This window comes from Ascaphus truei, unplaced genomic scaffold (assembly GCF_040206685.1).
Source record: "Ascaphus truei isolate aAscTru1 unplaced genomic scaffold, aAscTru1.hap1 HAP1_SCAFFOLD_1681, whole genome shotgun sequence".
Lineage (NCBI taxonomy): Eukaryota > Metazoa > Chordata > Amphibia > Anura > Ascaphidae > Ascaphus > Ascaphus truei.
In genome coordinates, this window is record NW_027454575.1 from 60,144 (window position 1) to 71,130 (window position 10,987).

Below are 10,987 nucleotides of genomic sequence, written 5' to 3' on the forward strand. Positions count from 1 at the left end.
TTATACCGGCTGTAAGTGATTATACCGGCTGTAAGTGATTATACCGGCTGTAAGTGATTATACCGGCTGTGTGTGATTATACCGGCTGTGTGTGATTATACCGGCTGTAAGTGATTATACCGGCTGTGTGTGTGTGATTATACCGGCTGTGTGTGATTTATACCGGCTGTAAGTGATTATACCGGCTGTAAGTGATTATACCGGCTGTACGTGATTATACCGGCTGTAAGTGATTATACCGGCTGTAAGTGATTATACCGGCTGTGTGTGTGTGATTATACCGGCTGTAAGTGATTATACCGGCTGTGTGTGTGTGATTATACCGGCTGTAAGTGATTATACCGGCTGTAAGTGATTATACCGGCTGTAAGTGATTATACCGGCTGTAAGTGATTATACCGGCTGTAAGTGATTATACCGGCTGTACGTGATTATACCGGCTGTAAGTGATTATACCGGCTGTAAGTGATTATACCGGCTGTAAGTGATTATACCGGCTGTAAGTGATTATACCGGCTGTAAGTGATTATACCGGCTGTAAGTGATTATACCGGCTGTGTGTGATTATACCGGCTGTAAGTGATTATACCGGCTGTGTGTGATTATACCGGCTGTGTGTGATTATACCGGCTGTAAGTGATTATACCGGCTGTAAGTGATTATACCGGCTGTAAGTGATTATACCGGCTGTAAGTGATTATACCGGCTGTAAGTGCAATATTGTTCTTAATCTCGTCTTTTGTAATAAATGTTTTGTGCCATGATCTTTTCTCTCTTCTATTTCCATTGCAACTCTGTATATAGTGGAGACCCAGCCTGTCTAGATTAACCTCTGACACTCCGGATAGGAAAAGAATTACCACACAAGCTATGCAAAATTGTAAGTGCATGAATTCAAAGGTATGAACTTTAAGGGTTAATTAACCAGTATTGATATATTGCTATGTTCTCTTATTTTAATTTTGGACTTAAACGAATATACTTGAGACAACGAGCCGGAGGACATTTTTCTCCTTTCCGCATGGCAGGGCCGCTGTCGGACTTTCACCCCGATCACACGCATAGACCGTGGCGGAGCTCGGTACTCACAAACACACACACACACTGAACACTTTACGCATGGCAGGGCCGCTGTCAGACTTTCTCCACGATCACACGCATAGACTGTGGCGGAGCTCAGTACTCACAAACACTGCTCCCCAGAAGTTGATGCCGCTGTATACGCTGATTGTTACAAATTCAATCGTGGTGTGGATCAGGACGGTCCCCAGGGCAATTTCTAAGAGCGCCAGAATGATGTGCGTGGTCTGCGGACAGAGAGAAGGGAGAGCAGAAAATGCTCTAAGTATCAGTGCAAAGAAAAGTGTGTGTTGGTGCAACACTCCCGCCCGATCTCACAGTCAGATCCCCGCCATGCGAGAACGTTCTGGCTCAGGTTGTTACCTTGGGGACACCTCAGGTTGTTACCTGGGGGACACCTCAGGTTGTTACTTGGGGGAACACCTCAGGTTGTTACTTGGGGGAACACCTCAGGTTGTTACTTGGGGTAACACCTCAGGTTGTTACCTGGGGGACACCTCAGGTTATTACCTGGGGGACACCTCAGGTTGTTACTTGGGGGAACACCTCAGGTTGTTACTTGGGGGAACACTTCAGGTTGTTACTTGGGGGAACACCTCAGGTTGTTACCTGGGGGACACCTCAGGTTGTTACCTGGGGGACACCTCAGGTTGTTACTTGGGGGAACACCTCAGGTTGTTATTGGGGAACACCTCAGGTTGTTACCTGGGGGACACCTCAGGTTGTTATTGGGGAACACCTCAGGTTGTTACTTGGGGGAACACCTCAGGTTGTTACTTGGGGGAACACCTCAGGTTGTTACTTGGGGGAACACCTCAGGTTGTTACTTGGGGGAACACCTCAGGTTGTTACTTGGGGGAACACCTCAGGTTGATATTGGGGGAACACCTCAGGTTGTTATTGGGGGAACACCTCAGGTTGTTACTTGGGGGAACACCTCAGGTTGTTACTTGGGGGACACCTCAGGTTGTTATTGGGGGACACCTCAGGTTGTTATTGGGGAACACCTCAGGTTGTTACCTGGGGGACACCTCAAGTTGTTATTGGGGGAACACCTCAGGTTGTTACTTGGGGGCATACCTCAGGTTTTTATTGGGGGAACACCTCAGGTTGTTACTTGGGGAAACACCTCAGGTTGTTATTGGGGGAACACCTCAGGTTGTTACCTGGGGGAGACCTCAGGTTGTTATTGGGGGAACACCTCAGGTTGTTACTTGGGGGAACACCTCAGGTTTTTATTGGGGGAACACCTCAGGTTGTTACTTGGGGGAACACCTCAGGTTGTTATTGGGGGACACCTCAGGTTGCTACTGTGACGGTGCTGTCACGGTAGACCAGGTCTCTTAACATATTTATATTTAAGGGATCGGTCAATAGGCAAAACAAAGGCAGTGAAATAAAATGAGGGTTATTGGGATAAGACCTCGGAAACACACAGAAATACAAAATACAGAGAATATACACACTTACTTTGGGTCTGGGGGTAAAAACTAAGCTTTCCTAGGTGCAAGGTGCCTGCTTCAGCAAAGGCTGACCCCATGGGGTCTCTGTTCTCCAGAACCAGTACTTCGCCCTGCCCTGTCCACGTAGCACCCCGACACCTCTCAACATCCCGTCTCCTCCATCTATGGACACTATGCAAACTAGCTGGCACCTTAACCATATGCCTGGGCTGTCTGTATAGAGCCTTATGGTAAACGCAAAACACGATATAAAGTACACTTCATTACAGAATATACTTTGGGGGACCGTATACTTATTTCCCTTATAACTTGGGGATATTTGGGCTCGAAATCCAGGAGTCTGGGGGACACAGGGAAGCCCCGGTGTAATTCACCCTGCGTACCGGCAAATCATGCCTGCTCGCTGGGAAGAATGAAATGACTACCGGCAACTTTGGCCCCCCAACTCCTGCAACCAAAATAATTGTATTTCAACCCAAATATCCCCCCTAAAACTGACACACAAGAAATGTCACAGTTCTATGGCTAAGGGAGCATGAAATAGGAAAAATACAGGGTCATCTTATTTTCCAGCATGTATTGTCCCTGGCTTATGGAGGAACCAGGGACCCCACGGGTTCAGGGGTAACCAGCAGGCTTAACCTTTGTTAGATAGCCTGATTACCCCCTCCCGTCACACCTCCCCCCCAAGACCAAGGCTCTGGGGCGGTCACCCCCGCAGGTGGCTCCACAGACCTGGAGATCCGGGAAGTTTTCTGGTCACTGGGGATGTCCTGTCGGGAGAGTCCATCTGCATTCCCGTGCTCACTACGTTTCTTGTGCTGGATACTGAAGTCATATTCCTGCAAGGCCAGGCTCCAGCGCAGAAGTTTGCCATTGTCCCCCGACACCCTCTGTAACCAGCTGAGGGGATTGTGATCAGTGATCACAGTAAAAGCTCTGCCATACAGGTAGGGCTGGAGTTTCTTTAGTGCCCATACGATGGCCAGGCACTCGTTCTCAATGGTGGCATAAGCCACCCCCAGAGGCAACAGCTTGCAGCTCAGGTAGATGATTGGGTGCTCTCCCCCATCCTCGTCTACCTGGCTGAGTACAGCACTGACACCATAGTCCGAGGCATCGGTCTGCACCACGAACCACTTGCTGTTATCAGGGGCTGCCAGGATGGGAGGACTAGCCAGGGACGCCTTCAGAGCCTGGAATGCCTCCTCACAAGCGGGAGACCAGGTAACCAGAACCGAGAGTTTCTTGTGGGTCAGGTCAGTCAGGGGTTTGGCCAGAGCGCTGTACTGGGGGGGACAAACTTCCTATAGTAGCCAGCGGTGTCTAAAAAGCCATAACCTGCTTCTTTATTCGGGGCACTGGCCACTCGAGAATTGCCCCTACCTTAGTCGGCTCCGGTAGCTTGAGATGCCCCCCGCCTACTCTATGCCTGAGGTACAGTACCTCTGCTATCCCGACTAGACATTTAGATGGTTTGAGTGTCAGCCCGGCTTTGCTATCCGTTTCAGCACCGCTGCTACATGCACTATGGGGGCTATGCACTAAGCTCTGAGCTTTCGCGCTGGCCTGAAAAAAATTAGCACGTCCGATAAAAAATGAAGCCGGCGGCGCGATTCACTAAGGCCCGCAGCCCATTTTTTATCGGACGTGCCCAAAACTGGCTTATCGTGCGTGCAATGTATTTCCCCCCTGCTATCGCACTTAAAGTTCCCGTACGCTAGCTGATTGAAAAAAAAGCCGCTTGTAACATTTGCATGGAGATTTAGCATCTCCATTCAAGGCTGTTACAGGCGATCGTACAATAAATAAATACATTTTAATTATAGTGTACATGAGCAGGGGGTCTCCCGAGCTGAACCGCATTGGTTTCAGGTCCGAGGACCCCCTACTTCAGGAGATACAGGCCCCGTTATGGGGTGCCGGTATCCCCTGCAGAATTTCAATGTCCCGGTCACGTGACGCGGACGCTTGAAAGTGCAGGGGATACTGGCACCCCATAACGGGGCCTGTAACTCCTGAAGTAGGGGGTCCTCGGACCTGAAACCAACGCGGGTCAGCTCCGGAGACCCCCTGCACATCTACACTATAATTAAAATGTACATTTAAAAAAGAATTAACAAACATCAATACACGACCCCCCTCCCCCCCTCCGCCCTAACACATACAGTACAATAATGTGCAAAATAACTATTATCCAGATATGGATAATAGATTATTTGCCCATTATTAAACACTGCATTAGCATACCTAAATAAAGTCAATAAAAACAGTAGCCAGGTAATCCAATCAATACAAGCAATAGCAACATCAACAATGAATTAATTAAACCATTAACCAATGAAACCAATTAATTCCTAAACCAACTCAAAATGAATAGTAACACTAACTAATCAAACCAATTAATTACAACAACATTAATGAATGTAACATTAAAAGACAAAGAAATACATACAAACAATCTCTGAAAGAACCATAAAACGCATTAGCCAACATAATACAACATTAACTACAAACGAACACCAATCGCAAACATTTTATTACATTAAGCAGGAAAAATACAAACAATGACATCCACATAAGAAACTGACATTAAAAACACCAACAGCAATACCAAGCCAGAAATGCCCCCCAAATATTGTCATAATAATGTATTAATCTGTACCCTAAAGTGGTACAGATTAATATATTATCAGTCAATGTGCCTCCCCCAAAAAATCAAAAATCACATCCAATGAAAACACCTGTAAAAAGAGACATTTACAAAGATTCTATATATTACTTACCATTAGAAGCGGTGGCCCTCCGACTCCCGGGGTAACAGGAAGCTCACGTACCTTGAAGGCCTCAAAAAGCATCCGATGCCATCCGCCATGATGATCCGGCTCAGGTACCCAAATCTTCTTTTTTCTTTCTTTAATCACCTTCTTCTATCTTCATCTGTCACCATTTCTTCATCTTCTTTATCTTCTTTCTTCACCTGTCAATCCAAAATACCCCATGTTAAATCCCAGCCGATGCTGTCTCGTCGGCTTCTTGGGCTCAAATGAGGCGTCACGGCCTTAAATATGGCTTGTGACGTCACATTTAGCCTCAAAATGGTTAACAGCCACCTGATTGGCTGTTCAAACCATGTTCCGACTTAAATTTTTTTTTGTTGACATGACGTCACTTAAAGGGAATGATGCCAGCCAATCAGAATGGCTGTGCTTCATTTGCCTTTAAGATGACGTCACGAAGCCAGCGTCACATGGTATTTCAGCCAATCAGATTTTGGGAACCAATTCCACACTCTGATTGGCTGAAATACCATGTGACGCCGGCCATCTTGAATTTCGTGACGTCAACTTAAAGGCAAATGAAGCACAGCCATTCTGATTGGCTGGCATCATTCCCTTTAAAGCTGCAGTTCAGTCTTTTTTTTTTTTTTACATTTATTTTTTTACTTCAATAGTTTCATGTGGGCAATCTCTAATTAGCGGCCTAGGAGGTCGGGCAGAGCAGGGCTCACTGGGTCCTCCATCGGTGGGCTACAGATAGCTATCACCGATGCCACACTCTGGAAGTACTCCTTCAACATGTTTATGTGATATGTTCTATGTCTCCCTGTCTCCTGATCTAATTGTACAACATAGTTGCACTCGTTCATCCGCCGGAAAAATGTATACAGGCCAGCCCAGGCAGCCATGAGTTTGTTCTGCCGAGTGGGCTTCAGAACAAGCACTTGCTGCCCAGGGATGAACTCTCTATTCCGGGCATTCTGATCATTTCAAGTCTTCTGCTTGGTCTGAGCATCCCTGAGGTTAGCCTGTGCTAACCCCATGAGTCAGTCTATCCGGTCTCCTGAGAGTTAGTATATACTGTAGCACAGAAGCATCAGTAGTAGTAGTCTCCCCTTCCCACCCCTCATGGAACAGGTCAAGCGGTCCACTGACCCTGCGACCGTATAGAAGCTCAAATGGTGAAAACCCAGTAGATTCTTGCGGTACCTCATGGTAGGCAAACAGCAAGTGCTGCAGATGAATCTCCCAGTCTTTCCCTTCAGCCTCTATATAGGTTCGCAGCATCTGCTTCAGGGTACCATTAAACCTCTCACATAATCCGTTTGTCTGGGGGTGGTAAGGGGCAGTGCGGAGGGTTGTCACCCCGCACACCTCCCAGAGACAGTGGCGCAATTCAGACATGAATTGCATCCCCTGATCGGTTAAAATCTCACTAGGGAAACCTACCCTATAGAAAATCCCTATCAGAGCCACTGCCACCTTCTTAGCTTCGATCGAGGACAGTGCCACAGCCCCAGGGTATCGGGTCGCAAAATCGACCATCGTGAGGAGGTAGTGCTTTCCGTCCAGCTAGGGACCATAAGGGGTCCCACTATGTCTACCGCTACCCTCTGGAAAGGTTCACCTATCACCGGTAGTGGTCTCAGGGGGACTCTCACACGGTCACCTGCCTTGCCTACCGCGCTGGCAGGCATCACATGAGCGACAAAAATCTGCCACAGCCCGTGATGCCCCCGGCCAGTAGAAATGCTGCAATAGCCAGGCTCTGGTGCGGGTGACCTCCTGATGTCTCTCTAGTTGTATGGAGTGGGCTGCCTGCAACAACTGCTGCCTATACTCCCCGGGTACCACTAACTGTCTCCTACCTTCCATACCCTATCTGGCGCGCCTTGAGCTTGCTCTCTGTACAAGAGCCCATGGTACCAGAGATACCAATCCGACCCACCCTCAGAGGCAGACTTGGATGTCTGAAGTCTCATGCCCTCTATGCTGGGATCAGACCGCACTGCTTCTTGGAACCGTGTACCCAGCTCTGGCCACTCAGCCTCAGTCACTAAGTCAGGGGATAGGGAAACAGGGACAATGGTAGGGAGGTCAGGACACAGTACAGACTCTGTCTGGCTTACCTGGTCGGCCTCCGCAGGAATCAGTGCTCCCAACTGCAGGGGGACGGTGATCTCCTCAATTGGCAGGGGTACCAAAGGCTCCCCTGCCTGGGCAAGTGCCCGACTTTGGCTCCTTGTGACTGCGGCCACAGTAGCAACTTCACTGGAAAAAGAGCAGATTAGGTGTCCTAGGTCGTTACCGAGTAGCACCTCAGTATCCAACCCAGGCAAAACACCCACATCCCTCACGCCTCGGCCAGCACCCCAGTCAAGAAATACTTGGGCAACCTGGATTGAACGGGGTCCCCCGTCTGGCATGGTGACCTGCATTCCTGGTCCAGGGAGCATATCCTCTGGGCGAACCATATCAGGACGCACCAGGGTAACTGTAGCACCGGAGTCGATCAGGCCGGCTGCCTGGTGAGCTCCGATGGTCACTGGTCGCAAATGCTTCCTCCGGACATCATTGGCTTGCAGTCCGATGTCTGCAACTGGGGTCCCGTCTGTCTCTGCTGCTGTGCCGCCTGTAGGGACCGCCACCTGGGTCCGCTGCTGGACCTGTTGGATGGCTGCCTGCTGCTCCACAGTTGGTGCCAGTCCCATGGGGTTGAGTAGTTTTACTGCTGGAGGGCATTGCCCCGGAGGGGGATAACTGGAATGCCGCAGGTCGGGGCACTGAGGCTTCATGTGCCCGGTCTGGTTACAATGGTAGCACTGCGTCTCATGCGCAAAGCCTGTAGGCTTGGCTGCAGTCTCCCCAATGGGAGGCTTGGACCTCCAAGTTGGGAGAGCGTTAGAAGTGGCTGCGAGCTTACCTGCCCGAGTGGCAGGCGCTGCAGTCGGTGGTGCCACTCGCGTCCTATGCTGAGGTCGGGTGGTCACAAAATCTTGTAAGCGTATTTGTAGTCGGTAAGAAGGCAGGGGTCAGGGCTGGCGGCAGTGGTGCAAAGTCCAGGCAACAGGCAAAGGTCAGGGCAGGCGGAAGGCAGCGAGGTCGGGCTCACGGTCCGGGGTCAACAACAGTGATTCCAAATAGGTGAAAGGGTAATGTGTGACTGCAGACTGCCAGTATCCAAAATGGCCACATTGAGCAGAAAGGGCAGGAGAGCCAAAAAACCTGGACCGTTGTGAAAACCCGGCACGGACCAGGCAGAATCCTTACAGTTACTTGGGGGACACCTCAGGTTGTTACTTAGGGGACACCTCAGATTGTTACTTGGGGGACACCTCAGATTGTTACTTGGGGGACACCTCAGCTTGTGGGTGCTTTAGGGACAGGCCCCTCAGATAGGGACTTTGCCCCATTAGTTTATCATGTTAAGGACACAGCAGCGATGCCGCACAATACTTGCGGCCTGTGGTCTGGGACTAGACCACCACCGTAAGATATAGAGACGCTCCTCACGGTGGGACACTCCAGTCAGAGTCCACTCCACGCAGAGGCGGACGCCGTCGCGGACGACGACCACGTGAGACAGACTGATCTTCTCAACGGCTGACGGGACCCGGGGGCTGGAGCTCCCGGCAGGTATCCAACTCATCAATTGCACCAACAAATCACACACGTTATGTGGGTAGCACTACTGCACACTTTGGGGTGGGTTGTGGCTTCTGTGGACACCGGGTGTTTAGGTGCCCAGGGTACCTCAGTAATTTGGGTAGAAACTTCACCAGATTGTGGACAAGAAGGGACGGCCTTTCCGAGGTCCGTATAATATGTGTTATGGTGTTATCTATGTTCAGTAAACCTGTTATTATATACTCATGTATGTGTTCATTGTATTGGGTCTTGTGACAATGTTATCCAGCGCTGCTAGGATCCCTCACATGCGGAGGCGCTGTGACCAGAGCAAATCAGGTACACCTCAGGAAACGCGCCACATGTAGTCACTCTAGACACGGGGAAAGGCAGCTACACATATAACTCCTCCTATTAACCCATATAACTGCTCCCGATAACTCCCCCTATTACCCCATATACCCCCTCCCTATAACTCCTCCTATTACTCCATATAACCCCTCCTAATAACTCCTCCTATTACCCTATATAACCTCTCCCTATAACTCCTCCTATTACCCCATATAACCCCTCCCTATAACTCCTCCTATTACCCCATATAACCCCTCCCTATAACTCCTCCTATTACCCTATATAACCTCTCCCTATAACTCCTCCTATTACCCCATATAACCTCTCCCTATAACTCCTCCTATTACCCCCATATAACCCCTCCCTATAACTCCTCATTTACCCCATATAACCTCTCCCTATAACTCCTCCTATTACCCGTATAACCCCTCTCTAAGCTCTTCCTATTACCCCATATACCTCTCCCTATAGCTCTTCCTATTACCCCCATATAACCTCTCCCTATAGCTCTTCCTATTACCCCATATAAGCGCTCCCTATAACTCCTCCTATGTACCCCATATAAGCGCTCCCTATGACTCCTCCAATTACCCCATATAAGCGCTCCCTATAATTCCTCCTATTACCCCCATATAACCCCTCCCTATAAATCCTCCTATTACCCCATATAAGCGCTCCCTATAACTCCTCCTATTACCCCATATAAGCGCTCCCTATAACTCCTCCTATTACCCCATATAAGCGCTCCCTATTACGCTCCTTTTTCTCTCTCCTTGGGTTTTGTCCTAATATTTTTCTCTGTTGGACTTTTATGTTCTCCTATCTATATCTGATTAATGATTTTGTAATAAACATGAGAACTATGGAAAGTATAAAAAAATCTCTTTATCTGCTTGTTAATGAAAAACGGATTGTTTTGCAAATACCAACATCTGAAATACAATGATTGCCTCCTTCCTATTTCTTCTCGATATCAGAGGACGGCCATCTTGGATTTGTGATGTAATGTAACTCATCATCTGGCTTCTGTTTCTCCTGCATCAGCACCAACCTGTCCAATCCCTTCCCCCTCCGTGTACTGACTCTTCCTGTCCCTCCCCTACTATGTCTCCTGGTTTCCAGTTATTAATGTTCCCAATTCAGGGTCAAAACTCACCCCCAGAGCTTTCATTTGCCCCTTCTGTAACGCTTGGTAAAATGCAGATGTTTGTGCCGCAGTGGGAGTCGCCATCGGTGGGGCGGCACGGCCATGTTCCCCTGTGGGTACAGGATGTAGGGACCGCTGACTGCATTCCCTGGGAAAGCCATTACAGGATCTCTGTGGAAAGGAGAGAACCAGGACTGACTTACAAGAACTTACTGGGGGGAGCGAGAGAACCAGTACCTGAACTTTCTGGGGAAGGTGGGTAGGGGGGGGAGAGAACCAGTAAGTGAACTTACTTGGGGGGGGGGGGGAGGTGGGGAGAGGACAGGTAAAAGAACTTACAGTGGGGGAAGAGAGAGAGAGAAAACCAGTACAGGGGGGAGGGGGGGAGAGAGAGGGAGCCAGTAACTGAATTTAATGGGGGAAGAAAGAAAACCGACTGAGGGGGGGGGGGGGAGAGAGAAAACAAGTTACAGAACTTACTGGGGGAGAAAGAGGATCGGTTACAGAAATTACTGGGGGGAGAGAGAGGACCAGTTACA

At 49.1% G+C, this 10,987-nt stretch overlaps 1 protein-coding gene across 1 annotated transcript in view; it reads right to left on the reverse strand.

Annotated features, from left to right (window-relative positions):
- LOC142476741 (membrane-spanning 4-domains subfamily A member 8-like) overlaps nt 1-10,626 on the reverse strand; it is a gene marked incomplete at its 3' end in the record, with an annotated part of 36,295 nt that extends 25,669 nt beyond the window's left edge. The window contains exons 1-2 of the mRNA XM_075581902.1: nt 10,458-10,626; nt 1,188-1,307 (exon numbers count right to left, since the gene is read on the reverse strand). Of these exons, the coding sequence (XP_075438017.1) occupies nt 1,188-1,307; nt 10,458-10,532 (195 nt within the window). The remainder of the gene's footprint in view (nt 1-1,187; nt 1,308-10,457) is intronic.
- Nucleotides 10,627-10,987: the final 361 nt, after the last annotated feature.